This window comes from Oxyura jamaicensis, chromosome 13 (genome assembly GCF_011077185.1).
Source record: "Oxyura jamaicensis isolate SHBP4307 breed ruddy duck chromosome 13, BPBGC_Ojam_1.0, whole genome shotgun sequence".
In the NCBI taxonomy this organism is placed as follows: domain Eukaryota; kingdom Metazoa; phylum Chordata; class Aves; order Anseriformes; family Anatidae; genus Oxyura; species Oxyura jamaicensis.
The window spans coordinates 8,800,797-8,828,701 of record NC_048905.1 but is presented as its reverse complement, the minus strand read 5'-3'; the positions used below and the strand labels follow the sequence as shown (position 1 = coordinate 8,828,701).

Below are 27,905 nucleotides of genomic sequence, written 5' to 3'. Positions count from 1 at the left end.
TTAGGAAGACAAAGGAAGAGAATATGCAAGTTAAATCTTTGTGTGGCAGGAAACTACTCCTTAGCAATGCTACTGCCTATTATCTAAAATAAGGCTTTAGAGTAACGTGTCACCTGAATAACTGGGGAACCTTAAACAAATAAACAAAATCTTGCACAAGAGCTCCAGCCTAGGTGAAGGATGGGCAGAGAAGAGATCAAAGAAAATTGAGAATTAAAAACCTTAACTACCACGAAGCATAAACCATCCGTTTGCTTTGTCACAAGGTTAGTCCCCTCCCCATGACCAGCCACAGTAAAACCTCTCTAAAGCAGACAGTTGTCTAAGTGCACATTAACAACTTCACCTACACTTGGAGAGAACTTTGGGTTGTAGCCGCACGGTCTGCACGGTATCGTATGCTACAATCCACATTCTCATTGGGGTTGAAGTGGGGAGCAAAGGAGATGGAATTAGGGATGAGAAAGTGTTATTATCTGACAGGCTGACATCCTTAGCCCACCATATATAAAGGTACTGTGATAATTTAACGTATTAGTGTCAGGCTGGAGTTAATAGTGGAGGCATTCATGTATGACAACAGATTTAAAAACCAAACCAGCCACTTTCAAAGTATGTTCATTCTGAAAACTTCACTATGTAGGCTATGGTAAACACATTTAAAACAGAGGATATATAAATCAGGTGTTTGTCTAAGTTTTCATTTGTCTCAGGTGCCTATTAACTTGTTTTACAATGTTTACCTCATTCCTATCATTGCATGAGAAACCTTAGCTAATACAAGTAATTACCCAGGAGAAGAGTGAGCGCAGCTATATACAAACTGGTTTCCAATGCACAACACCAAGTAAACTGGTAACAGATGCACTAGTCGCTACTGGTGCTACTTTTAAAATTATAAATATACCAGACATTAAATTATGATTATCAGCAATTGCATTTTATTGGCAGAAAGGATCCTTCACCAAGGACTTTCACCCAGTGTGTGGAAAGCACACTTTAAGCCTGCTCTTTAGAGAGTTTCTCTCAAATAACATGATAGAGAAAATAAATAGATAAAAGCTGGAGTGCTGTGGTAAAACACCCCTGTCCTGATCTGAAAACAACCAGCTTCCTTCCTGACCTTCTCTGCAGTTACTACTTATTTCTCAAGGCAATGCCTTGCTGAATGTTCCAACGAGGCTGTCAGAAAGCAATTGCCAAGCAGCAAATTCACAGCTCCAACTCCAAATTATCTTTGTTACGCAGCTTGCCCCAGAAGGCTGGATCCCCAACCTGCTTCTCCAGCCAGCCCCAGCCAAAAGTCTCCTGTCTCAACCTCGCAGAGAAGACTGGAGCATTTCAGAGCCAGTTACAGGCGAGAATGCAGTTGCTTTGGAGAGCAAAGTACAGCTGAGCATTTGGCCTTTAAAACCCGGCTCCCCCAACACAAAGGTTAAACTGGCATAGCACTGGATGTGTCCCCACCAGTGAGGAGCCAGGCTCCTCTTCTCCCTCTAAGTTTTCTTTTTGCCAGGAAGGACCACAGGACTACAAATAATGTCACCCCCGGAGGCTCACAAAACTTGGAGGCAGCCCGGAGCCTGCTGACTTCCAAGAAATCTCCATTCATTGCACCGCCAGGTTTGGCAGGGAGCACCTCACACGCTCTGAAAGCGGTCGAGTTGGAGGGAGAGGGGGAAGAAAAAAGGAAAAAAGAAAAAGATGGGGTTCAGGGGAAGAATGCTTCTCTCTTTTTGCCCCAAGCACCACCCCGCACTCAGCACCACCCGCCACCCCGCTGCCGCTGCTCCCAGGCAGGAGAGGCCAAGAAGTGGCTTCTTTTCCCCTCCAGCAGCTCAGGGGACGTGGGGAGGCAGCCCAAGGTGCCGGGGGTCCAGCTCCCTGCTGCCCCCACGGCTTTTAGGGAAAGGAAAACGATCGGGGGCTCCCCCAGCCCGACGGGGCGGCCGCAGGAGAGGTGCCCCGAGCCCGCCGGCCGCGCACCCACCTTGTACACCTTGCCGAAGGCTCCGTCCCCCAGCTCGCCCACCACCTCCCACACCTCGCCGGGGTCCAAATCGCGGCGGACGTGCTCGTACTCCTTGGAGCGGCGCTTCTCGAAGGTGGAAAGGCGAAGGATGCGGCGGAAATTTGCGAAAGCCATGCTGCTCCCGCTCCTACAGCTCCTGTTCCTGCAGCTCCTGGTACTGCTCCGTGCGGAGCCGGGAGCCCGGCGGCTCCGAGGTCCCGGTAGCAGCCGCCGAGCGCCCCGGGGAGCGGAGCCGTGCCCGGAGCCGCCGCCGCTCCACCTGCTGGCCCGCCCGCAGCCCCCGCTGCCATTGGCCCGGACCGGGCAGGGGCAGAGCAAAACTCAGCGGAGCTCAGCGAGGCTCAGCTTTGGAGCATGGGGATGGAGGGCACGGGGTTGTTTCAGGCTCGCGAGCCGGTTTGGGGGAGAAAGGGAAGGCGCGCATCCTCCCCCTGGTTAAAAATAATAAATCCCTCGGGAAAGCATCGTGAAAATCACGTGTTGAATGGGGACACCTAGGGGAAATACCCGACGGTGCAGCCGCCTTCGGTAATTTCTGGGGCCAACCCCTCCCCGGCTGCGGGTGTTTTGCTGTGTGCCCCGAGGGCGGGGGTCGGAGCTGGATTCCCCCCCCCTGCATCCCGCGGTGTGATGCTGGCAGCGCCCCGCTCAGCCTCCCGGCGTGGGAACTCATACATTCCCTGATTAAACACCCGGGAGCGCGGGGGCTGATCACCGCCTCTCGCTGCCTTTGCTGTTAAGCAGAGCTGGATTTATCCTGGTGTGAGCAGCCCTAGCATTTCGGCTGGGAGTTTCCCAGTAGTGATGCTCGAAAATGCTATTTAAAACTGCAGTTCCTGGAAATCCGTGCCTATAGTAGAATTTCAGCTGCTTTTCTGAAGTAAGCTCTGTGTTCCCCTACTTATTCCCCTCTCCCCAGTGGGCTGTGGGAAAAAAAAAAAAAAAAAGAAAAAAAAAAAGTTGAAAATACAACCCATATCCCAGAAACAGAAATAATAGAGAACTTTTTAAAAATTTAGCTTCCTGAGTCTTGGATACGATGCAACATGCAGATCTGGCAGTGCCGGAGTAAGAACAGAATCAGAGCAGCTGCTTTTCAAAATCACACACCTTTTAATCTCAATTTTTCCAGTGTTTTAGGGATTACTCATTTTTTCTGTTATTCATATTGATAGTAGAGTATTTACTTTATTAAAATAGTGGGCCTGGGTGCTGCACACAAGCGTAGAAATGTTGCTCAGATGGCACCCCCAGAGCCCACCCAGCCCAAGTTCCCACCCGGGGAAGGGGTGTCACAGCACGCAGCAGGACAGGCAGCAGTCTGTCCATCTGAGTGCTTGCTGGCAGCCTCCCATGACAGAGCAGACACCACCTCCCCAGGCTACCTGCTGCAGGGCACACCACTGTCCTGTGGGAAGTTTTTCCTAATGTCCTGCTGGACCTCCCCAGCTGCTACCTGTGGTCATTTCCCTTGCTCTGTCATCTACCTCCCTGATCAGTGTTTGCATCAGTCATCTTCATAATTGCCGCCGCAACAGCTGAGGGCAGGTATAGGGAACCTCCACCCTTATCAGGTTCGGCAGAGATAAGTCCTGTGCCAAAGGGCTCGCAGCGTGGGCGGATGCCCTGCAGCCCATCGGAGGGCAGCCCGGTCAGGCAGGAGCTCGCACAGGTGATTTCTCTGCTAGCATAAATTTTGCAAATGCACATTAGCCTTTCAGAAGTTTTTGAGCAACTCTGATAGAGTACAGCACACTGAGGGCTGTGGCATTTTTTATCCAGCACTTGACACCCTATAACCAGATTTGCTGTCTCTTCACAGCCAAGAGGAATCAGCCTTCTGCACTCTTTCCACCCATTTCTTGCAGAAAGCTTGCAAATGTTAAACCAAGTCAGCAAGCAGGCTAATCATCTGCCTACCGATTACTTCTCCTTACAGTTTTCCAAATGATGAATAAGAGAAAGAGACTATAAACTCCAGAAGCAACAACAAAAACCCTTGCAGATCTGCCCCAGGCTCACAGAAGTGCCCTTGATCGTGTGAGCAGACTGCCACGAGCATCACTGTGTTAAACACGACTGCTCGGAGCAGTCAGCACAGCACGACCGAAGGAGCAGAAGCTGCTAACTTGATGGCAAGGCTACACGCAGCTCTGCACGTAAATGTTGGCTGCAGAGGGTCCTTGGACCGAAGCAAGCCAGTGGTGTCTGGTTTTATTGTCAGCGCCCCTGGTACAGTGTAGGGGTAAGGACTGGGTTGGACTCATTCCGTATGGGAAGAGAAATGGGTGATGGACATAAATATGAGTGGTTCAGCTTCCCGACAGATAACTTGAATAAGAGATCGGGCATTCCAAAGCAGCCATCTCTGAGCTATAGATCACAAGGATGTTTCACAGGACAATGTCAGGTACTGGAAATTAGAAAAGTTAAAACCACAGCTAGCAGGAAAACCAATGCCCTGCATTGGCTGCTCTGCAGGAGTACCTCAGCCTGGACCTACAAAATTTGGGGTACCACTTGTCTGAGCTTGAGATTTGCATTATGGTCGCTTGCTTTGCTAGAGTAAGTCCTTAAATCTTCATTATCTTGCACGTTTTAATCAGACTCAATGCTCTTGAGTATTGCCAGAATAATTTCTGTCACTCGATTTTATAATGTTTATTTATTTATTTATTTATTATTATTATATTTATTATTTTTTATCAGTGGTAGGCAAGGCTTTGCCTCCATATCTGATGGGAAATCTTGAAAACATGGAAAAAGCATTGAAGTGTGTGACAGAAGCTGTGTTCTGGTCCTAAGGCAGAGTTTTCTTATTGTGAGGGGTCAGTGCCTTGGTGCTAATTCTGTTTGGGAGATGAAGCTGAAATCTGGGTGTTTTCTGCAGTGTCCCTACTTAGATGAACCGTTCTGCTTAGCGTCAGTGGCACTGGCACAGCATTTCCAGCGCCTGGATTTTCAGTGTGAGAAAGCCCCAACAGTAAGCACTTCTCCAAAATGAGATTGGCATTAATGCTATAAAATTACAGGCCCCGTGTAATGTTTTGAAAAGAGATATAGGGAACGCTACATCGCTTAGGATTTAAATCCGGAGATTACAAACATTGCACTTCAGATGTTACAACAAGTGCAGCGCTCCGTAATACTAATTACCTAGCCGCTAGCTGATTCGAGTGCTTGGCAATACCCCAAAGAGCTTTCGGTTACAGCACACCCCAGCACATCCTCCCTACTCTATCATGCCCTGGGGGCTCTGGAAGTTACCTGGCCTGGTGGCTCCTGATCCACGTACGGCTCGTGGGACCGCTCGGAGCAGCTGAGGGGGAGTTTCAGCTCCCACTGGGGGTGTCCCTTTCCCCCTTCAATTGCCTCCTTCCCTATCTGCGAAACAGAAGAAGGTCCGAAAGCCCAATAAACCTGTTTGATTTTACAGTATCATCACCCCCTGCATCCCAGCAGCTCGTAAAGCCCCCAGTCAGGCTTGCTAGCACTGCGCAAACACGATAACCAGCTCCCGGCCCCAGTGAGCAGATAATCGAAGTACAAAAAACCCGGGGTGGTGATAAAGGAGATCTTTACAGCTGTACAAGCAAGATGCCAGGAACATAGGGCAGGAGTGAATTTCTGGCTCGCCGAAGCTAATTCCTTAGTACTGCAGCAACCCCATCATGTAATCCTTTCCATAAACCGGCCGTGCTCTGCGCTACAAAGCAGGTGGGTTTGTTGCCAACAGTTTTCTCCACATGGGGCTGTTTGCAGATGCTGGTCTGCTGGTTCACGGCTTCCTCACGTCCTGCCTGCAGGTCTGGAGTCTATTCCCGGGCTTTTGCAAGCCACCGTGGTGCTCCAGCTCAGACGACACCTCTTCCCATGGACTGAGCTTCTGGCAGCAATTCAGGAGAAAAATAGGTTCTTTTCTCAATGTTTCTGGTTTACTGAAAAAGTTTTTTGTATTTTTTTTTTTCTTTGGGGTGTAGTGGAAGAAAAGGAAGGCAGAAAATCACGGGCACTTTAACATTGCCTTCCATGTAGAAAATTGCCTATGCCCCTTTCATAAATCAGACATCTCATTAATGCCATCTATTAATTCCGAACATTATCTCTTGTCTGCTGCTGTGTTTTTAATTGCCTGTGCAACTTGTTTGGGAGCAGCGGGCATTTAAAATAAAAAATCCTGCTAATTACTGCTCACAGCTTTGTGCAGACGAGGCCTGAGAGCTCACTCTTCTCCAGATCCGCAGTTTTATTGCATGCTCTGTTATGACAGGCCTGAATAAAATCCAGCTCGTGCTGCTATTTGACTTGCTGGACCACAATGTGTTGGGGAAGATTGTCTTTAATGACTTCTGCATCACGGTGTGCATCCTGAGCCGTGAGGAGCCCCCCAGCACAGCCGGCAGCCCCAGCCCATCCATGTGCTGCTGCCTGTGTGCAGGAAGCACCGGGGGCTTGGTATTTCCTGCAGGCACGGCCAGAAAGAGGTCACCTTTATTCTCTGGACACGAGCACCGTCTGGTATTCCACGTATTCTTTCGAAGCAGGAAATCAGCGCTCGTGACCTGTTTCTAAACCTTTCTGCCCCAAAACAGAACCATCTTGAGAAGCATTTTGTCCACCGGCACTGGGGGGCTGCCGTTCAGCTGCTGGACATAGATGGTGATATGATTGTGTCACGAGTTTCAAGCCACAAAGTTTCTCTTTAACATCCAGAAAGAAGAGCTTAAGATATTCAAGGACTGATATTTCCGGAGATGAGGTAAAATTAGAGAAATTACAGTCCAGACAGAGGCCATGAATGCCCCTGTGTTTAAAGTCAGGTGAAAAGTTTGCTGCGTCTGGGAGAGGAAGGCAGAAACTACGCGGGAGAAAGCAAGAAGAGCAGCCTGTCTTCTTTATGGATATAATTCCCCACAGTCTTAATTGAAGATGGTTTAACAGCAAAATAGCAAAAGGTAGAGAGCATTTTTGGGGGTAAGAGCCCAGCTGGGTATCAAAGCATCAGTCCCGCTGGGGACAGCTCCCCAGTGCTCTCAGAGCAGTTTCCTGGACCGAGCAGCCTCAGCCCTGAGCTGCAGCGATGCTGTCCTCTCATCTGAAGGCCACCTGAGGGAAAGGACGATGTCGGTAGGAGCAGCCCAGCTGTGTGATGCAGTAGTGAAGGCTCTCTGCTCTTCCCCTTGATGCCCAGCCACACGGTGACCCAGACATGATGAATCACCACCACACCTGCAAGCCGTTACAGAACGGTGGAGAAATATCTGTGTGCCAAGGAGGTGCCCTATGAGCCTGTAACGTGTTTGGGGGGAGCTGGAGGCAATAAGATGCATCCAATTTCTCTTCAGTGAGCTGAGGAACTGGAGCAAGCTGGAGAAGGGGGTGAGAGCTGGGGTGCTGGGTCTGCCTCTGAAATAACTGATTATATTAGCCAAGGCTTTTTCACTAAGCTAGATACCCATCTCCAAATCTAGAAACTGAGCTATGTGGAATTCAAGATGTTTGCAGTCTTCTGCAAAGAAAGAGGAGAAAGGAAAGGGAGCAGTGACTAGCCTCCCAGTGGGACCAGCGAGCTCCCAGTAGACCAAATAAGACCTTTCCCAGCTGGAAACAATGCAGCCTTGCTCCTCCACCCCCCTGGCTGAGCTTATAGACACCAAATAGATGGATCAAGCTTGTAGAAGGTGAATAAACCAAAGGCATATAGCCCAGCAATTGCTTGTTCCATTTTCTCCATTTCATGTTGCCACTGCTCTGCCAAGATGAATACCAGAGACTGATAACCGAGGAGGAAGGATGGGCACAACTCTCCCCTAGAGTGGCTGATACCAGTGTTACCCACCACCATATACAACAGGGGGGTCTTGGCGTTTGAGAGACGATCTCTGCCTGTCCCCCAGTGCCATCACACACTACTTTAATGAGGAGCCTCCTTGCCGGCTGTTTTGCGATGCTCAGATTCAGAGGAGCACAAAGAAATGCCAATTTTAGGTTCAGCAGATTCTCCTCTCCAGCGCAGCACCCAGCTGGGGTTGTCAGCTCCCCTCTCCCATGTTTTCTGCCTCAGTGTGCGTGCCTGGGGGTCAGGCAGCTTCCCTGCATCCTCGTCACTGCTCCTGTGGGGAACAGCTCAACTAAAGGAAATGCTGTTTTCTTTGTTAGCTTAACCACCTAATTAAACCCATGTGGAGGGAAAGCAAGAGAGGCGGTTTCTCTTGCTAAATATTGTTTACGCTTTGGACACAGCAGCCCAGTGAATTTATTTCCCCTCTCACCTTACACCCAGGGCATCACACCATTCAGCCTCCTCCAAACTCGCTGCCACTAAAGACCACCCCTAATGTAGCTGCGAGGCTGTAGCATAAGGGATTAATTAGAACAGAAAATTCCCATCTCCAGGCTCAGCCACTGACCCCACATGAAGCCAGGCTTGAGCACGCCTGTAGCATGGCATCCTGGCTCCCAGACCTTTACAACAGCTCCGACTCCAGAGAAAATAAACCAAGTGCCTGAAAGCCCCACTTTCAGGGATTGTGAGAACACAACGAGCCACTCCTCGCAAAGCTGGAATTTACCTTTATGCCCTGTGTTTTTATGAGCTCTCAGCCAGATTCCCCCTGTAGCATGCGGAGGGCACCTGGAGTTCCTGCACTGACCAAGGCAACCGCCCCCGTATGAGCAGCAGCAAAATTCGGTCTGCAGTCAGGCTGGTCCTTCCAGCAGATGTGATGTCTTTGGAGCTGACCACCAGGTACGAGTGCAGCACCGGGCTGCAGGAGCCCAGACGGAGCAGGATGGGCGCGTTTGCCAAACCAGGGCACGGGGCCAGCTCGCCTTTGGCACGCAGCCTGCAGGGATGGCGCAGCGCCCACCCGGGGGAAGAAACGCTGCGCTGGCCCTAGCACGCTGCACAACCTCGTGTAGTGAGATTGGGCTCAGTTAACTATGAATACGGCCACACTGTAAACGTTAATTATATTCCATGCTAGAAAGAAGGGAAACAAAATAGTCCATATAACTGCTCCACAAGTCAGCATATATTCCCCTGAGCTCATACATTGTGGGGTATGAACAAACACCCAACCTCACTGCTTGCAGCAGCAACTGGGAAAATTTAATTTCTTGGGCACTTTTGACACAAAGTCCGCTTCCTGCTGGGGTTTTGCTTAGGTTCACAGTCAGGCTGGTGTTTCCCTGCTCGTTTCACACACCAAGCTTCTGGACACCGCAGACAGCTTGGGGTGCGTGGGGCTGTGCATGCACACACGCAGCGACGTAAGATGAACATCCCTCCCGCTGCTCCACAAGAGACCACACTGCTCAGCTAGAAGAGGAGTGAAGAGGGAAGACCACACGCTGTTTATAAATCACGGTGTTTGAGGGCATCAGCTCTGAGAATGGGAATATGTATATATAAAAGGGATTATACATATGTATACACACACAAAAATATATATAAAAATTCAGGCAAGTTTATAATTCACATGGATTCTACCACAAAAATATCCTAAGACTTAAATATATAAATGCTTTTAAAAAATTTTGAAAGGCGTGGTTGTGATAACATTAGATCAAAGCAGACTACAAAAAAAATTATTTGTACTCCTCTGATACATTAGGCAGTTAATCAAGACGAGGCAGTGGTGACCTGAATTGAGACAACATGTCAGTTAATTTAATTACAGGACAATTACACCAATCCATCAGTTTGCACTTTCGCTGTTCACAGGAGGTTCCCATGAGGTGCCCAAGGGCATCTCCAGGCTGCTCTGCCCCTCCTTGGGGCCCTGCATTGTCCACGGATCACACACCTTACTTGCAAGGTGCTTTGGCACACACCAAAGCAACCACCAAAACGTGGCTCTAGGGTATTAGAAGGCAATGAAAAAGTCATGGAATTCCAGCTCAGAATTAAAAGTCCTATTTAAGAAATTCAAAAAGAAAAATAACACTGAGTTTAGTTCTTAAGGCATGGCATTTCCAGTATTACTTTTATTTTTTAAATGCAGGAAAAAAAAATCTTTTTTGTTATTTTTTGTTTTAAATACAGGAAATTTTGTACAGCGTTTCCGACTTGTAGAAGATCATGATGGTTTGCTCTCAATGGTAAAAGATCTTCCCTAGGTTAAAAAAAAAATCACATAATTTAACAGTCTAAAAACAACCTACTTGTGCTTTGCAGTTAATTAAAAATGTGCACACACTACTGCGATATGTCAGCCAAGAAACAGAGGCACAATGTAAAAATACAGCACGCCTTTTAAGTTACCTGATGTTCACAGCATCTTTATATATGCCTAGAACTCTTCATTGGCTGAATGAGCCAGGAAGGGGGGAAAAAACTTAAAAAACATGTTTTACACAGCTGTATATTTGATTCTAAAAGATTTTATAAAAGTTACAGGGGAAAAAAAAAAGCTCACATCACTGGGATTCCCTCGTCCTTGTCTGACTGTGTGCTGGAGCTGTGTATTTTCTGTGTCAGTACCAAATCTAGCACCGTACCCTACGGCGTATGAATGCTTCTTTGTTACATGGCACACACAAACAAACTGCGTACAAAAGGTTTTTACCATAAAAATGAAGATATTTATTCAAGAAGTACAAATTTGATGGTACCAGCCATCTTTGAAAGCCATTACCATGAGGCAGAGAGGACACAAACCTAAGTCTCTTGCTCAGAACATACGAAAGCAAGTGGCTTACAGATCTCCAGCTAATGCAGTAATTTCAATCATTGCTCAAAAGCCACCTCCACTTTTTAAACATTCCCTGGACTTGAGAGGCACAAACAGGGTTTTTAATACAAGACCAGTTAGTTATTTTAATAAAGACATCAGCTAAAATTTAATTTGATTTCAATTTCCTTAAATCGTCTCCAGCCTTTAACTGGATTCAAATTTCCTACGGAAAAAGGGACTTTGAAACAAGCAGGTGCAGAATTTTTGGAGCTCAAGATGAACTAGGAGTTTTAAGGCAGGAGTCAGGATTTTAAGTTCTCTGTTTGCCCCATGGCTCTGATCAAATGGTCATCGTCTGTAAAATATACAAATACAGAGTTCTACCAGATAAATACCCAACAAGTGGTCCTGCTTGAAGGACAGAAACATACTTCTTCGGGGACAGTCCAGTGGACACGTTTATTAAAGGTTTCCAAGTCCACAGAAGAAGCCCGCTGGTTAACACATCTCTTCTTCCAACTATTTGAATTTTGGAGGTTCGGTGGCATGTACACGTCTCCCGTGGAAGGAGAGCAATAGCTCCATCTCCTAGGAACAAGAGCAACACACATGCGGCTACGGAGTGTCTAAATGAAATATGGAAGAGGAGAGCCGTTTGCAGAGCAGAACAATCAAAAACACTTGATGAAAATGAAAGTCTTAAAGCAGGCAGACTTGTATATACAGTCGTTAACCAACAGAAGTGTTTGTAGCTGCAGATATAACAGTAGGACATTCATCTTCTTTGGGAGAAGACAGAAGCACAGCTGCTGAAAAGTTTAACTCAAAGACTTCCTAGAGCTTGCAAGGCAGATCACCAACATCTAGGGGGTTTGAAGGTTTTGTTGTATTTCTTTTTTCTCCCAAGAAAGTTTGCAGAGCGTACAAAGCTCACCCCCACCCACCCAAAGCAAGTGTTCAAAAACTCCTTTCTCTAGGTACCTCTGCGCCCTGCTCCAAGAGGGTGCGAGCCGTCCAGGAGCTGCCAGCCGTCATCCAGGAGGGAGCCTGACGTACGGAGGAAGTGGTCAAGGGCAAAGAAAAAAGCCCCTTTCTAACAGAGACTGCTTTTATTTCAACATAACAAGGTCTGAGCAGCAGAGTGAAAAAGCCAACAAAAATCTTAACTTTTTTTTCTTTAAAAAAAACCGTAAACATTCTCTGCATAAGGTGCAGGGTCTTGAACGTATTTACAGTGACATAAAAAAACAGCTTGTAAAATACAGATCAAGAGTCAGAAATGTAGCTACCACTTTTGTTTCTGAAGAAGATAGAAATGTACAGCATTCAATTCGTCAACACTTACACAGCTAAAATGCTTTCAAAACTCCATGGCTAAAAGCATCCCACCATTGTAACAAACTAGGATTTTTAATAGCATTTTTGAAGTTTTTATATTATTTACTAACGATAGATATATATGCAGAAGCATGTCATACTACAGCAATATTTTATCACTTGGCCACCTGGTTTGCTAAGTGTTACGCACATGGCACGTGTTGCCTTGTGGCATCAACGGATCCCTTTCCTCTCCTCCCCAACTTGTGAGTTTTCTGTGAAAGGCAAAGAGGTGTTGTGGGTTTGTCTGGTTGCTCCTGGGATGAGTTTTCTTTTTTTAGTTTTGTTGTTGCTGCTTTTAGCATTTGTGTGGCTATTAAAAAAAAAAACAACAACTCGTTACAATGATCATTCACGTCAATTAGTTTTCCAAGCTCTAGAGAAGAAAAGGCTCTCAGAAAACTAAGAAGAGGTTTCACAGAGCAGCTGTTCCCTGCTATGTTTTCTGTAGAAAACACCAATAAACAGAAAAGCACAAAAAGTGAATCAAGCTTTTGGGTGCTGGATGCTCTGCAGGAGTGCTGTCACTTGACTGTGGAGGATGACCTGAAGCATCCTTTTGCAACGTACCTACAGCATCCGAGGCTTTCCTGGAGCTCCCCAGCAGGTTCTGCAACGTTCGTGCCTCTCTGCCTCTCAGGCTGTGCAGGAGCGTGGGCTTTCACTGGTTTACTACTTCTGGGCCAGGCAGAAGCAACAACAGAGTATAAAACTCTGAAGCATGTCAAACAGACCTGTCAGTGACATGGCAAAAAAATGTACTCTACTGGCATGAGTTCACGGCCAGAATTAATCAGGAATGACACAAAGGGCTGATGGGTCTAACAAAACAAAAAGAAAATCCTATTACTCCTCTCGTCAGCACTTGGCATTGCTGTTCATGGCTGCGTGCATCACAAATCCGCTGTGTTACTTCAGTTCTGCCCAGGACACCACACCAATCAACGTGCCAAAAACCAGCAGAGGCCAGGCTGCCAGCAGCACCGAGCTTACAGCTGAGCGTATGCCCGTGCTACAGAGGTGCAGCACCGCCAGCAGGCTTCTCTCCATCCCCTCCAGGTGAGCAGCCACATGCAGACCTGCACCTGGTCCTGCAAGCTAAATGACATTTTGGTTCTTCATTAGTCTTGCCTCAGCCGTGCCTCCTCTGCTCTGCGCTTAAAGCCTCCCTCCCTTCCTCCCCGCTCCGGGAACGGTCACGAGTCCTGCAGGAGCCCCAGCCTGGTCCCCTGCACTTGCACTGAAGACAACCTCAAAGGACAAGGAATTTCACAGAGACAGCAATGACTGCTTCGATGCATACTGCAGCCTTCAGGTATGTACAAGGGATATGTCAGTCAACATGCTGTATGCTTTCGTTACTGACTTTTATAATATATACTTTGGAAACTTTGAATTCTTTCCTAATACAAATCTTGTACAATTTGGTTCCAGTAGGGTACGTGCTTAGCACATCTGCCATTTTATAAAGAAATTAATCTCCTCTTCACTTCCATCTGTAAATGCATTTTACCATTTATTTCAGGTTTAACTATGTACTTACTGGACAGGAGAGGAGAGAGGTTATCAGAGAACAGGGCATCTTCATAAACCAGGTCTCTGTTCTCCTCAAAGCTCACTTATGACACAGCCTTCAGATCATCGCCTTGCTCCCCCCCATAAAACAGTTGATATAAAACACGGTAACCTGTTACAGCGTAACATGATTGATGCTTTTCTAAGAGGGGGAGGAAGGAGAGAAGGAGCTCTCATCTCAAAACCAGGACATGGTAACAACTGCCTGAACAAAAGGAAAATAAATCTCCAAAGCGCAATCTACAAAAAATCTTAGTGTTTTAGTGTTTGCAGTTGCAGAATTGTCATCCCGGTTTCAGCTTTGCTCTTTCTTAATCAGCTATCACAATTCTGCCCATCTCACACCCCCCTTTCCGGAAGGGGCAGGAAGGTAATGACATTGCAAAGGCCATTTATACAAAGATATAAATTATGCCTTATGAGACAAGTAGCGTCTTCCTGGCACAAAACCATCCTTTGACCAGTGAAAATCCAAGAGATTTTTGAGTTGTTTATATATCAAATAAATATTTTTTCCTCTGGAATGCAAAAGATCTGGCTGCAAAACCCCAGTATATTAAATCATATTTGTCTTAAAAAAAAAAGAAAAAGAAAAATTTTGTTCTAGATTATTAATCAGCTTTGTTTTCATCTTCAAAAAGAAAAAAGAAAACCAAGTCACTTGGGTGTTTACGAGAACAGAGAACCAATTTTCCTTTACACATCTCTGCCACTACCCCTCAGTCATCCTGTACAGAACTGGGGTTTAAGGAGCTGTCAGGAACTCTTTGCATACAACTCAGGGATGAAAATGAAAGCTATATTTATTTGGGGTAGAGTGGGAAATGCACAGAGAATGTGGATCGGTTTGCCAAGAGGTGGAAGCTGGCTGCACCAACATCAATGTAAATCTTGCATCTGCTTCCATCTGTTGGGAAAGACTTGCAACACTGCATGCGTGACCTTAGCTCATTCTGGCTCTACACTGATGCTTGTGGAGCAAGAAACTCCATTAGATTCTGAGAAACAGAGTTCTACGGCATTAATGAAGTAGCAACAGGTAGCAATCATCAGTCCAAACCCACCAGTTTCACTAGCAGATGGCTAAGAGTTGGGACAATTGTAGGTTTAGACCCTAGACTCAGAGAGGGAAGACAGAAACCAGTAAAAAGGATTAGCTTGACCAGCATATTAGACATTAGACTTCGGAAGAAATAAAGTAATTTCAGTAATGGCTGAAAAAAACAAGCCAAGTAGCAATCAAGTTTAAAAGGAACGTGGAATTTGATCTCAACCAAAGGCATTGCCAGACAAGGGTGCAGAGCAGCCAAGGGACCGAGCACATCTCTAACCAAGGTGACCATCAAGTTCTTTCCCCCACAGATATGCTCATCTGATTCAGATTTTGAGACTAGAAAAGGACTTCTTGTATTCCAAAAGGGCTCCTCTGGGCTGCTGACGCGTGTTGGTGAGGATACCTCCAACTGTCCTGGCTACAGGATCACCAGATCTAGAAGACAGGCTGCTGCTGCAAATGAGACTCAGAGGAAAAGCTGAGATGCGTGTGCTCATGTGTCCTCCTAACTATTTCCACACTTTGTGCCCTCTAGGAACCGAGCAGGGGAAGCTGCAATCCGTTACATTTGGGTGTAACCGCAGTTTAACCTGTACCTATTAGAGCGAGCACACCAGTGCCACTTGACAAAGGTCATGCAGCTAATCCTTAATCGCAGACCAGCGCATCACCCACCTTAGCTAGCTTGTTCAACGCTTGTTTTAATGATCTGAGTGACATACAGTAATGCGGCAGGCACGTACTTGGGTGCCAGTCAGCCTGTAAACTTCAGGCTAAGTCAGTCTTGTAGCGGGTTTACAGTACAGTACACAAAAGTATACATTTACGAAGTTATTGCCTAAGGCTCTGGCAGGCTATGTCCCCAGCGCTGGAGCCAGCAATGGCACAGGACTGCGTTGCCACCTTGGAATGTACAATTGCTTGGTCTGAGCATCGCCAGGAGCCACCCACGTGGGGCAGGGACTGAGCCCCTAGCCCAGCTCCTCCACCCAGGGCTCGTGGTGCCTCAGCAGCACCCGGACGAAGCACGTAAGTTAGGTCAAACCACACACGATCCCCATGGACACGCAGCGCGGCTCCTACCCAGAGCAGCTGCAGGTCTTGCATGAACTGTAGGTGGTGCTGATATGGAATATTGATTTTCATATTTATTTTTTATTTTTTATAAAAGTGCTCTGTGTTACTCCTGCTCTGTAGATCAGGACACCACTTACAGTTCTAAGAATCATTACATATTTGTATTGTTTAAGTGAAAGACCACCTCTTCCCCCCCATTTGCATGTCCCCCTTTTCCCTTCTCCTCCCCACTCCTTTCTTTGCCCTTGCCCTGTGCTGCTTGCTGTTGGTTGTGTTAAATACGAGATCAGGCAAACCCCAAAGGCCAGTTTACATTTTTATGTTTTGTTTTTGCAGATCTCCATCACAGATGGAATTTTTGCTGGTCATTTCTTGGAACCAATCCATTAGCAGGACAAACCGAAAGAAGAGAGGGCAGTGAAAACCAATCCCATGACAGAGATGGAGGAAAGAAGAATCAATAAACAAGCAGAAATCAGTTTTCCACCGGGGTTGGGTTCGCTAAGGGCTGGCTCACGATGACTTGCACCACGTAGTCCTTTGGGATTTTCAGCTCCTCCAGTTTCATTTTGTCTGCGAGTGGCCTGCCCGAGAAGAACCAGCGCTGGCTGCCAGGCTCCACTCCCTCCACCGCATGCAGCCTCCTCTTCATGTGGTACACCGTGTCCATGCTGCGGACCATCAGTTTGAGGTCTTTGCCTGTGGACAGGCGCAAACGAAGCTGGCATTCGTGCCCCGAGTTAGGCGGCGGGTCCGGGATATCCAGAGTCTCCAGGTCGCCCTTCTCCTCGATCATGTTGATGGGGGGAGCGAGGCAGTAGACGGGGAGCTGGTACCGGTTGCCCAGTTCATCGTAACACTCCGTAAGAGCACCTTCAGGAGGTAAGAGAATAGGGAAAAGTGAGGGTCAATGCCTTTCAGATTTAAAACTGAAGCATTCACACTTGGAAGCACTGACCCTGCTGTTAAGGCACCTGGTGAGGAGGCCTGATTTCAGGCCTTAACAGATCAGTAGGAAACCCTCACATATTCATTAAAAATTGCTTACCTTGTTTTCATACGGAAAACTTGGGGTTGAGTTAAAGCACTCCCCACAAAAGCCAAATGCACCCAACCCACCAGATAAAGCAGGGCAAACTTCAAAAGCAGCAGGAAGGAAAAGATGAGGGAGGATATTATTTTCCCCATGTGTAATTTAAACAAAGAGCATGTCACTGGCAGCACAGATGAGATTTAGGGCATGCTACCACCCAGAAAATACTGCTGGGATGAAACGCACAATCCCAAACCCAAAATGGCAAAGGCTGGAGGCAAAAGACTACTAGGAAAGAATGATTTTGTAACTTCTCAAACATTCAAAAATTGCTGGAATGGTTTTAGATAGGATTTGTGTTTTAGTGATAACTGCCAGAGAAAATAAACATGACCACCCAAGTTCAACAACTCTGTGGCTGCGGTGTCATCGCTGCAGCAGTGACATGCAGCGACACAGAACTGATGCAAGTTTAAAGCAGCTCCCACATTCGAATCCTTGAAGTTTCAGGATTGATCTTTATCTCCTCAGAATCCTGAGAGGTTCCCCAGGATGATCTGGGTGTTTGTGTTAAAGGAAGACAAGGAAGTGGTGTGTTGCCTTGCACATGGTGTATCTTCCCCCACTGGAATTGTACAACATGCACACAGAACAGCAATTACAACTCTTACAGAACTAATAAAGTCATCTTTTTTTTTTTTTAAACAGTATGAAACACCCTTACACACTTTATAAAGGCATTTCAAGAACTACCCCTGGAAAACAGCAGCACATTTTTCATAACCTCTAAGAGTTCAAGCATCAGAAGCCCAGAAACGAGAGCCCTGCTCACAACATGTATCACCTCTTGCAGCAAACCAGGGAAACAAGATGCAGAGGAAGGTGCATCCCATTCCCAACAGAAATCCCTTCTCAGCGGGGTTAAAAAAAAGATGGTCTCACTCCAAATAAATGCTTCACCAGCGTCTTGGATTTACCTGCTGTAACAGATTTCCACATTTTTGCCCCTAGAGGGGGCACATTCACTTGCAAGATTCTCCATCCTTTTGTAGTTGGAAATGTTTGAAGAGAAGCCAAGTCCTTGAGCTACAGAATATTTAAAAAACTCTTTGACTCGGCAGTTCTGCACACAACGCTCTACTGCTCCTTGTTATAAACTAAGGCTTTTTTGTTTTGTTTTGCTGGTTGGAGGCTTTTCCATGCTGACAGCGAGTTGTCTTAAACTTTGCTGTTTGATCAGCAAAATAACTGCACTATAAAATTGTAACTTGGGGATTTGCGGTTGCTCAGCTCACTATTGTGCTGGGTATGTACTGTCTTTCAGACAGAAATCCCCCCCCCCCATTTTTTTTTTTTTTTTAAGGATAATTTGTGTTGATGAAAATACACAGAGGAAAAACACTGATATTTTAGCCAAAGATTAAGTGCAACCGCTTTGAGGGGGCTACTCTGTTTATACCAGTAGTGCCGAGGCTGTCATGCAGTGATATTTGTGGAGAAAACAAAGCAAAAAAGGAAATTCTGTAGAAATACAGTTATACCACTCAGGAGGGTCTTGTATCATTTATGAACCTCAGAGCAAACCAGCTTTATCAAAATTGTATTGGATCCAGAGCTTCCATGATACTGTGCGTGTGATTTATATACTAGGGCCTGAAGCTCTCATATTTTGGTTTTAAAACATTAATTTCATCCTGTACACCTAATCAATTTAGTAAATGCCACAGTACTACATTCTAAATCAGTGCGTAAGAAAAAGCAGACAGGTGTGTTTTTTTTTTTTTTTTGCTGAAAAGAAAAACCCAAACCCCAATAGTTCTTAAATATAGGTAGAAAAGATAAAATTGTACCATTGCTAGGTATCTTAAAAAGAACGTCCCCATTTTAGAGAAGTACATTAAAGAATTAATTTCAAATACAATGGTAAGCTTGCTATGGTATTTATTCATCATTTATATCCTTGCCCAGTTGAACTAACATCAAGGTCAAAGCGTATGCTATAAACATGCGATTGCTTAATCATAATCAGAGAAACAAAATTAAAATCCTCTGAAAGAGCAGCTAACTCGGAGGTGTGGGCGAGGTTTGTTTTGTTTGTTTTTATTTAAGACAGTACAGAAAACCTCTTGCCAATAAAACCTGCACAGTTTCATCCGAGGCTGACAATCAGTTTGTGACAAACTGACGATGCAAGCACAAGTTACCATAAACCTAACCATCAAACGCCCATCCCTCCACTTTTGCTTGTAAAAATATTCCTAAGACCCTTGAGCCGTCTCATGTACCACTCAATATCTTCAAGACTGGACATATTGATTAAAGCAGAAGTCTCCTGCAAGCCAAAGAGACTTTACGACTGCACCTACTTAGCCAGACCACGTCTGCAAGAGCCCGGGGGGGGGGGGGTTAGGAGGCATCAGCCCTCGCTCCCGAAAGATGTACAGATGGATGGCTGCGCACAGACACGCAGCACTGCCCCCCCGTCCTCTTCAGACAGCTCGTTCACGCAGGGCTTCTCCAGGCTCTGAGGGATTTTTGAAGAGGATCAGGCTCTGCTGACAACCTTCAAAATGTTGTCAATGGTAAAAAAAAAAAAGAAAAGAAAAAAAGAAAAAAAAACTTGACGGCAGAACGTGAAGAAGCATCGTGTTGGTTGGAGCTCAGAAGTTAAGGGATGGCTGAATGCTTTTACCTGAAGGGACGGTGAGTCTGGAGCTATTTTAAGCAACGCAGACAAAGCAAGTTATCGGAGAGGAAAAGAGAAAGCGAGCACATTACCCACAGCCATCACGACCGGGCCTATCTCCCCAGCCAGATGGCAGCTCTTCGCTGAGGCGTTCGCTGCAGCATCCCTTGCACAGAGCAGAGCACACGGCGAATTACACGTAGGAACTGCAGCCCCCTCGTAATTTCCCTGCTATAATTGAAAAACATGTTTCTGATCCTTCCTGCGAGATGTATCAGCTCTGGCCACAGAAGTTATTCAGCACAAAGGGGCATGAAAAGAATGTCAAGCTCTCAGGAGAAAACACAGAGAAATAATAAATATATATATATTTTGCAAGGTTTCCCCGTTCCCTAGGCAACAAGGGTCCTCAGCACAGGAAGGATGCAGCCTCCCTTCAAACGGAGGAAAAGCGAGTGCCACACAGAGGAACACACATGACAGACCAAGATGTTATAAAAAGACTTTAAAACAATAGCAAGGAGAGAATAAATTAAGCATATCAATACTTTATATGCTTGAGTATTGATCGTGCATTTAAATAGTTTTCTAGATGTTTGCACGACTTCAGTAAACTCGTGTACAAAGCACCCGGGCAGTCTGAAGGACTGCCTATGAGCAAAGAAAATGAGAAAAAAAAAAGGGGCAAAAAACCCACCGACACACTAATCCTTTCCAAAGCTAGAACCACAGGCAGGTGGTGTTTCTGTTGTTGTTTTTTATTATTATTTATTTTTTTAATAGTTCAAAATTAATACAGCCCTGGAGATGGGGGAATTCTGGAAAGAACCACAAGACCGAGCTTCTTGCTGGTTGTTATCCAGGTAGGAGACAGCTCAAGTTTTGGGTGGAAAAATAAGCAGATGCGATCATTGAGCACATGGAATTGAAACGTTTTGAAATGAATTGCTTTGCAGGCCATAAAATTGTTTTCCTAAGATTATTAGGATGTGAATGTTTCTCTGGATTTGTAAGACAAAACACTAAAAAAGGACTGGCTGAGATACTGTTTCCATCCCCAAACAGTTTTGAATTTGGACATACTTGGCCTTTTGCACATGAAAGCACTACCAGAGACCTAAACAGCACAAAGGGAAACTTTTCTAAGAGTTACTGAAATCAGGTGTATATGAGCACCCCCATCCAGAAACATAAAAAGCTTTAATGCATTTTAATGGCATTTCTAGAAAGCTACGTAACGTTCTCTCTTCAGGAAAAGCACCAAATTTCTTGTTTTCTGTTCCTAAAATGCCTTTTAAGATTTTGAGCAGTTTTGCGGAGGGTTGCTCAGAAAAAACGAGCAGATTTCTTTTCTTACTCCCCTCCCCCAGACAGACTTGCTGCAGGAAGAGAAATTAAAACAACACAACCCAAAATCTAGCATTGCAATGAGACTACCTAATTTAAGGAGCTTAAGTGTCTGTGTATAACACATTTGCCCTAGGAACAGCTGGCTTGTTTGTTTTTCCTACTGAAAAACTCCACTCCAAAACCAAGCTGAGCTTTGACTGCTGAATAAATTGGCAATAGCAGAGCTCTCACCTGTGGACTATTGGTTTTTATCCAAAACAGGTCATGAATGCCTGAAACTCATTACAAGCATCAGGAAACAAGTGGGTCTTATTCTGGATCCTACAGTACAATTCCTAGAGAGCACTGATTAAGTCAGGCAGAAAAGCTGAACTATCTCTTCATCTGTATTAGCAGCTGATTCCAGGTCACGGCTGGGAAACGCAGAACCTTGTAAGAAAAAAACCCACTGACGTCAACAGCACGCAAGAGTGGTGAAGGGTGACTTTGCTCGCTAAGAGAACAGGATTGAGACAAGTGAAAACATGCAGAGCTTTGTTCTAGCTCACCTACAACTGCTGCAAACTGGGAGGAGTTAAAAGAAAGAAGCTATTTCACACTAAAGTCCATATAACTTAACAACAACTGGAAGGGATTCATGCTGCAGTTAACAGCTGTACTCTCCCATTTTCTGGAGAGCACCGTGTGGGAGTACTTGTGGAAGCCTGTGCCTCAAATCATATATGGAGAACAATAAACTATAGTCATCAGTGGTGTGGATGAACCATTTCATAATAAACCAAATATGCGAGCCCCCTCTCATGCTTCTTCCACACTTGACTCCCATGGGCCATGCAAACTTAAGCTACCATAAGCTATGTACAGTCTCATTTCTCACTATTTTTATGAAGGCACACACTTGCCTCCTAAGCCGCTGCATGACCGCTGACCCATCGCTGCTCTGCTCTCATCTTCAGCCTGTTTTTATTCCAAAGAACTTACTCAAGCACCTTAAAAAACGTGTTTTGTAAGTAATAAGTATTAAGCATTTAATAATTCCCATTTCAAGCTTCCTGAGAAAGCTCTTCCATTAGGAGAGCATCATCGGTCTGGCTCCGTTCCATGGAAGAGCCGCTCCCAGAGGCAGCAGGGGATGCCAGCGCTTCGGGAGCTGCTCGACGAGCGGGGCCCGGCTCATTCCTGCTTGTGGCAACTGGCACAAGACGGACTGGAATTGCACTCAGTGTACTGCAAGGGAAAGGAGCAGGAAATTTTGGCACTCTGCTACTGCCTTTGTAATCGTCCCACCCCGTTCCTGGCAGGAGATGTAGCCAGTGGGTGCTGCACTGAGTCAGCTACCGCACTGTTCATGTTCGTATCCCCGCTTGGGTGTTCTTCAGCAAGCTGAGCTCACCTGGGCTCCAAGATTGCTGATAAAATAAGGTATGCTCATCTCTGAAGGAGCTTGCAAAGCAATAATGCAAGACATGTTTGCAGCAGAGCACTAGACTGGATAGCCTCTTGAGGTCCCTTCCAACCTGAAGGATCCCAACTAGCTGTAATTAACAGATCTCAGCCCGTGTGTCTAGCCAGAGATGGCATGCTTGTTTAAGCCCTCTGCTTCCAGTGAAGCAGACCTCACCCGAGCGTGGGGCAGGGTTTGTGAACCAGATCTCATGAGTAATCCATCCTTAAAACCAGTTTTGCAACTCAGGCCTACAGGCTGGAACACTGGAGGGTAACCCAAACTGCTCTCACCAAATCAGCAGCACGGGGCGCCCGCAGAAACAAGCCAGAGAAACTGAGATGCAACGAGACGAGTTCGGTACAGCAGCTTCTGCAGCGATTTGCTGGCTAAGAGGGATACGCCATCACTACCCGGTGTGAGGCACACCCCATGCACATGTAGTAAATTAAAGCCAATCTGTTTGCACGTCATCACTACCTACATTTGTCTTTGCATTTGTATTGGGTTGGATTTGGGGGGTGTCATTTCATCCCAAAACTTAAAGGGCAGAGGAGGCAGCAACTGTTTGCATGTTTCTTCTATCCATGTTTTATCCAAAAGAAATTGCTTTCTGTTTTTCCTCAGATAAGAGAAAACAATTGTGTTTCAAGCATCAAATTTGCAATGTGTAATTCCCCCCTCAATTTGCAGGGGACCCCGACAGTGGTAAACCCGTAAGAAGAACTGGGGTCTGCAGTCTCAGCTCGCTTTCCTGGTGAATGGCACGGTGGTGGTCTGCTGGAGAAGGAGAGGAAGCCAGAGAAGAGGTAAACTTTGAGCCTTCTGGTGTAGTTCAACAATGATATAACTTACAGAAGAGTTATTTTTTTGCTTAAAAATACTTTTAAGTAGAGCACAAACACCTACAGTGAGGTTCATTCAGTTTTCACCTTCTCTAGCTGATGCAGTCAACTAAGCCACAAGCTGAGCTAACGTGTACCTGTAATTCACAACACGGCCAAGGACAGCCAATAACGAGACCGGGACCATCACTAATAACTGTGAGCTAAACATTGCAAGAAGACAGTGAACTTTAACCACAACGGTGGGTTCAGAGGCTGGTTAACCAGTCACACGGTCATAGCATCATTTACAGTAAATTTCCACTTCTGTTTCTTTGCGGGCTTTTGCTGTGCTACAAACTCTAGAGCGGGTTCGTTGGTGAGCATTCCTTTAACCAGATGAGGTTTGATAGAGAAAGTCAATTATGCATTAATGCTCCGTAGTTGTCACATTAACAATACCATATGTACTGCCACTTCCCTATCACTCTGTAAAACTTCAATCCAATATTGCAAGAAGGTAACAGCTTTCAAGAAACATTACATCAGGGTTCAGAGATGACAAGTCTTTTTACTAATGAAGTATTCATGCACTATTCTGCTTTGCATTTCATTAAAATGGATGTCTGTCTAGACAGGCTTCTTAGATAACCAAATTTTCATTTTTTGGTAAAAGAGCTCCTCTGTACACCCTTTGCATTTGCTGTCCTCCATTATCTGTTTTCTTTAAGGAGGTGAAGCGGTGTTAGGGGAAAAAAAGGAAGGCTGGTATTCTGATCACCTGAGCCTGCATCAAATCCCTCCACAGGCAGCTAACTCAGCGATGAGACCAGGTGACCTGGTCAGTGGGAGGATGCAAGGAAACAGAAAGGCTACCACAAAACAAAGCATATCAGCTCTTGAGTTACAAATATCTCAGTTTTGTCAGAAATAGAAGACGCTATTCAGACTGGAGAAGCTGTGATAAACCTAAACTAAATCCCTATATTTACAAAAGGACTCCGTCATCCTATGAGCAGCAACATGCTTTGTGAGCACCGCTTTAGGTGTACTGAGGAAAAAAGCCTTTGTCCATTCCAATAGGATATTTTGCATAATAACCACGTATAGAACATCCAGCTATTCAACCTCACTTTCCTAACATGTCAAACTGCTTTGCTATTTCCAGTTACTCCTAGAAGACAAGGTAACTGCTCTCTATTTGCATTTCCCTTTAAGAGGATTTTCCTCTCGCTGAGATCAGCAGGGCGCTATTGATCAACACCATAAACTACTTCATCATCCAACAAATATGCCAGAGCCTGCTGCACTCCTTTCCAAATAAAGGACAAAAGGCAAAGACAGCTTTACCTTTGCTTGGGACTAATCTCATTAGGTGCAATCCACTTGTCCTTGCTGCTTGTTCTACCTTGCACTGACTCGTGTATCGACCCCAAGACACAGCACGTCCCTTTGCTTGGCAGGGAGAGAAGGCATGGTGTGACCAGTGGAAGTAGTGCCCTGCACAGGGAGGTCCCAACAGCAACTCAAACAGTTGCTGTAACTCGAGCTGCTCCATCCCCACTGCACGACCAGTGTCAGGGCGCTTAACCTTGAGCAACCCCCTGCCAGCCACAACGTCCTCGCTGGGCAGCAGAGTGATATTTGAGACTTGGTTTAACATGAGCTAGAAGTGGATATGGATGGAAATTTGGCTCAAGACGGTACTTGGTATGGCTCAAGCTAACACAGCAGCAGAGAACCCCACAGACTGAACACAAAAAGCAAACGTAGGCTTTTATGAAACACACAGAAGTCCCACATTGGTTTGCAGTGAGAGATGGATATGTGAAAAACGTCTGCTTTCTAAGATTAAACAGCAACCCCTTCCTCTCCACAGCCTACCTACATACAACAAGGGGATGGAAAGAAAGAACAGAATAACCTAGACAAAAGCTTGCCCTGTAACATTTTGTTACTACTCCCAAACTTGCTCATATCCCTGTGTTGACATTCAATGCCAAGTTAATGAGCACCGAGTCATTCATTTGCATTCTCAGTCTCCAAGGATAACCAGGAAAAATGTTAAAGGCTCCAGGGAGGTCACGCAGACTGACATAATCCCACATTAGTACCTATGTCCTAAAATAAAACTACAACACAGGACTATTTAAAAAGAGGGGGGGAGGGAGAGGGGAGGATTAAATAAGGTTACAGAAAAGGTTTAAAGCAAATCTGCAGAATTGCTTTTTACAACACGTAATGTCCTCTTTACCCTCCCAAGATGCTGTTCCTTCAGAGTTACCTTATTCATAATAAAAATAAATACTGAGTAAGCATATATGTAGAAGACAATGTTAGTTAAATCTGTATCACCCTCTAAATGTGTAAATTTTGGGGAGTCTGCACAGATTATGAGAACCCAGACAGGTTAAAGACGCAACAACGCCTTGCTGCAGCTGCAATCTACAAAAACAATTGATTGCAACAGAACAACTAAAGCCAGGCCTGTGATTTATTTTTTTCTGCACAATGAAATTACTTAGAAATTAGTACTTTTTCTCCTTACTGGTAAATGCGTATTTCACCAGATGAAGCCAGAATCTCTCACATGGTTTTGTGAGGCTTCAAAACTCCTTTGCTTACCAGCCTGGTAAACCTGCAAAGTGCTGGGCAGCGCAAGATATCCAGGAACCGGGGAGTTTTCTCCTCTATTTCCAGTGGTAAATCTATTCTGTAATACTCGCTGAAACCCTGTAATGACTTAAAATTACCACCTCAACATGTTTATTGAAAGACAATATGGAAGATTTAGAGTACTAACACATCTCCTTTGGGTCGCTAGCAGACTTGTGAGTACCGTGCAGCTCTGTGCACGCCATGTAGGACTTCTCCTTAGTCATCATCTGACCCCAAAATAAACCATCTCCCACAACTCAGACACTTCGGAACATAGCTATCTTGCTTTGGTCTTGTAGAGAAGATACCATCATTGTATACTCAGATATCTGAAGTCAAAATAGAGAAAGATGACAGATATCCTAACCACTACCCACTCAAGATCATGGAGGAAGAGTGGGGTGCACCCATGGGCAGGGGGCAAGCTAGACACCTAAGGCCTGGCTGAGCCCTCATTTATCTACTTGATCCTCCTAACACAAAGTGCTTCATGTGCACCAGTTTGGGGGAAAAACGTCTCTATCAATTACAGAAACAATACCACCTCTGAAGACCACCTGTGCAGAGCAAAGGCAGCTCCTAGATGGCTCTTGCTGGCTTACACTGACATTTCCTATGAGGAACACATTTTAAACACTTCATATTTCTTTTTCTCATTTTACTGGCAGACAGCAAGGCAGATTAAGCAGAAGCCCAGTTTCACTGCTGTAAGCAGTCAAGGATGGGGTAGAAGCCCACTGTGGAGTATCTAATAAACTACACATCACGTCCTGGCCACTTCCAGGTACCAAAGGGATTATTCACCTAAGGCAGACATACTCCTATCTGGAAGATCTGCAACACACCATCAACAAGCAGTCTGCAGCTCGTTCGTTGCTTAATGGTTAGACTTGATGATCTTAAAGGTATTTTTCAACCTAAATGATTCTTCTGAAATGAATTTGAGGCATTTTTTCATCACGAGGCCAATTTTATTTTGAGCGTTTAATGGCTATCGTGTACAGTCAGTCTTTTTTTCTTCTTCCCCTTAAAAGAGTTAGCTGCACTTTCCTGGCCACATGTTAATGGTACAAAAAACTGCAGTTTTGAGAACAGTGCTGTACAGTCGTCCTTACCGCAGCAGAAAAGGCAAACTGAAACCAAAGACAGAAAACAGACAGGCATATGCTACCAGGGGAAGAGACTTGAGAAGAGTCCAAGCAATTATGTTGACAAAGATCCTCAAAATACCTTTCAAAAACAAGAGCAGAAGTTAAAAATATTTAAGGAAAACAACTGTAGGATGTAGCCATAAGTGGGTTTTTACTTGAAGGGTTGATGCTTTCTAACCTGCACTTAGATATGTAACTATTTCAGTCAGCCACAACTGCTTTACATCCTGATGACTTGATTCAATATTCCATTTGAGGAAAACATGGAAATCCAGCATCCCTCAGAAAGGTTACTGTGCATCTATTTTAAAAACATTAATCACAGCAGTAATGTCAGACAGCATTATCTTAGCTGCTGATCATCAGGACTCATGAGGTTTTTGAGAAAATGCACTCCATTTCAAGGCTAGGAGTCCTGCCAAGTACCCATTGCAGCCTGCACAGCAGTAACGTGTCCTTTGCTGGCACCAAGACACTTTACCACGAGCAGCAATGAAAAGTTGTACAATTCCTACTAAAACACATGATTCCTGAGAGAGCTGCCACAGACACACCACAGTGCCATGAATACTCATTAAGGCTATAAGGAACCATGGAACGGTTTGGGGTGGAAGGGACCTTAAAGATCACCTAGTTCCACCTCTCTGCCATGGGCAGGGATGCCCTCCACTAGATCAGGTTGCTCAAAGCCCCATCCAACCTGGCCTTGAACAATTCCAGGGATGGGGCATCCGTGACATCTAGAATCCGATGAAAACATAAAAATAAAAAGGGGTGCACCACTTAAATAAAAGTGCCTGCAGTAGTGATATACCAATCCAATTCAGTTATTATTTGACTCACTGATTAGCTATTGTCATTTCCTGTCATTCTCCTCTCGCAAAACTGTGTTGAGCACTACATGCTATGCAAAGCGGTTGCAATACTCAAAAAAAACACAATGAATTGGCCAAACATTAGTCTAGC

The 27,905-nt window shown here is 45.4% G+C and overlaps 2 protein-coding genes across 3 annotated transcripts in view; both read right to left on the bottom strand.

The window, feature by feature from the left end:
* STK10 (serine/threonine kinase 10) overlaps positions 1–2,556 on the bottom strand; it is a 47,766-nt gene extending 45,210 nt beyond the window's left edge. Inside the window, exon 1 of the mRNA XM_035338346.1 lies at positions 1,991–2,556. Coding sequence (XP_035194237.1) covers positions 1,991–2,146 — 156 coding nt within the window. The 5' untranslated portion in view covers positions 2,147–2,556. The remainder of the gene's footprint in view (positions 1–1,990) is intronic.
* An 8,039-nt stretch (positions 2,557–10,595) lies between these two features.
* Positions 10,596–27,905, bottom strand: part of UBTD2 (ubiquitin domain containing 2) — a 58,868-nt gene continuing 41,558 nt past the window's right edge. For both annotated transcript variants that reach the window (XM_035338688.1, XM_035338690.1), the window contains exon 3: positions 10,596–16,666. In XM_035338688.1, the coding sequence (XP_035194579.1) occupies positions 16,269–16,666 (398 nt within the window). In that variant the 3' untranslated portion in view covers positions 10,596–16,268. The remainder of the gene's footprint in view (positions 16,667–27,905) is intronic.